Raw genomic sequence first — 207 nt, forward strand, 5'->3', positions numbered from 1 at the left:
ACTATGGACCTGGCCGAGCTGGTGCCCGCCGTGGGCGCGCACCCCCGGGCGACGTGGAGGGCGGTGGGCCCGGCCCCCGGGCACGAGGACTGCAATGGCAGGATGCCCAGCATCGCCAAGGACGTCTTTACCAAAATGGACGACCGCCGGGATCGCGGGGAGGACGAGGAAGAGATCGACTACGTGAGCGGGCGAGGGGGCTCGGGG

General features: G+C 71.0%; 1 protein-coding gene across 1 annotated transcript in view; it reads left to right on the top strand.

Annotated features, from left to right (window-relative positions):
• Nucleotides 1-207, top strand: part of CACNA1I (calcium voltage-gated channel subunit alpha1 I) — an 81,977-nt gene that overhangs the window by 59,534 nt on the left and 22,236 nt on the right. The window contains exon 15 of the mRNA XM_077757882.1: nucleotides 19-183. Within this exon, the coding sequence (XP_077614008.1) occupies nucleotides 19-183 (165 nt within the window). The remainder of the gene's footprint in view (nucleotides 1-18; nucleotides 184-207) is intronic.

The sequence above is a fragment of the Crocuta crocuta genome, unplaced genomic scaffold (genome assembly GCF_008692635.1).
Source record: "Crocuta crocuta isolate KB4526 unplaced genomic scaffold, BGI_CrCroc_1.0 scaffold143, whole genome shotgun sequence".
Taxonomy (NCBI): Eukaryota; Metazoa; Chordata; class Mammalia; order Carnivora; family Hyaenidae; genus Crocuta; species Crocuta crocuta.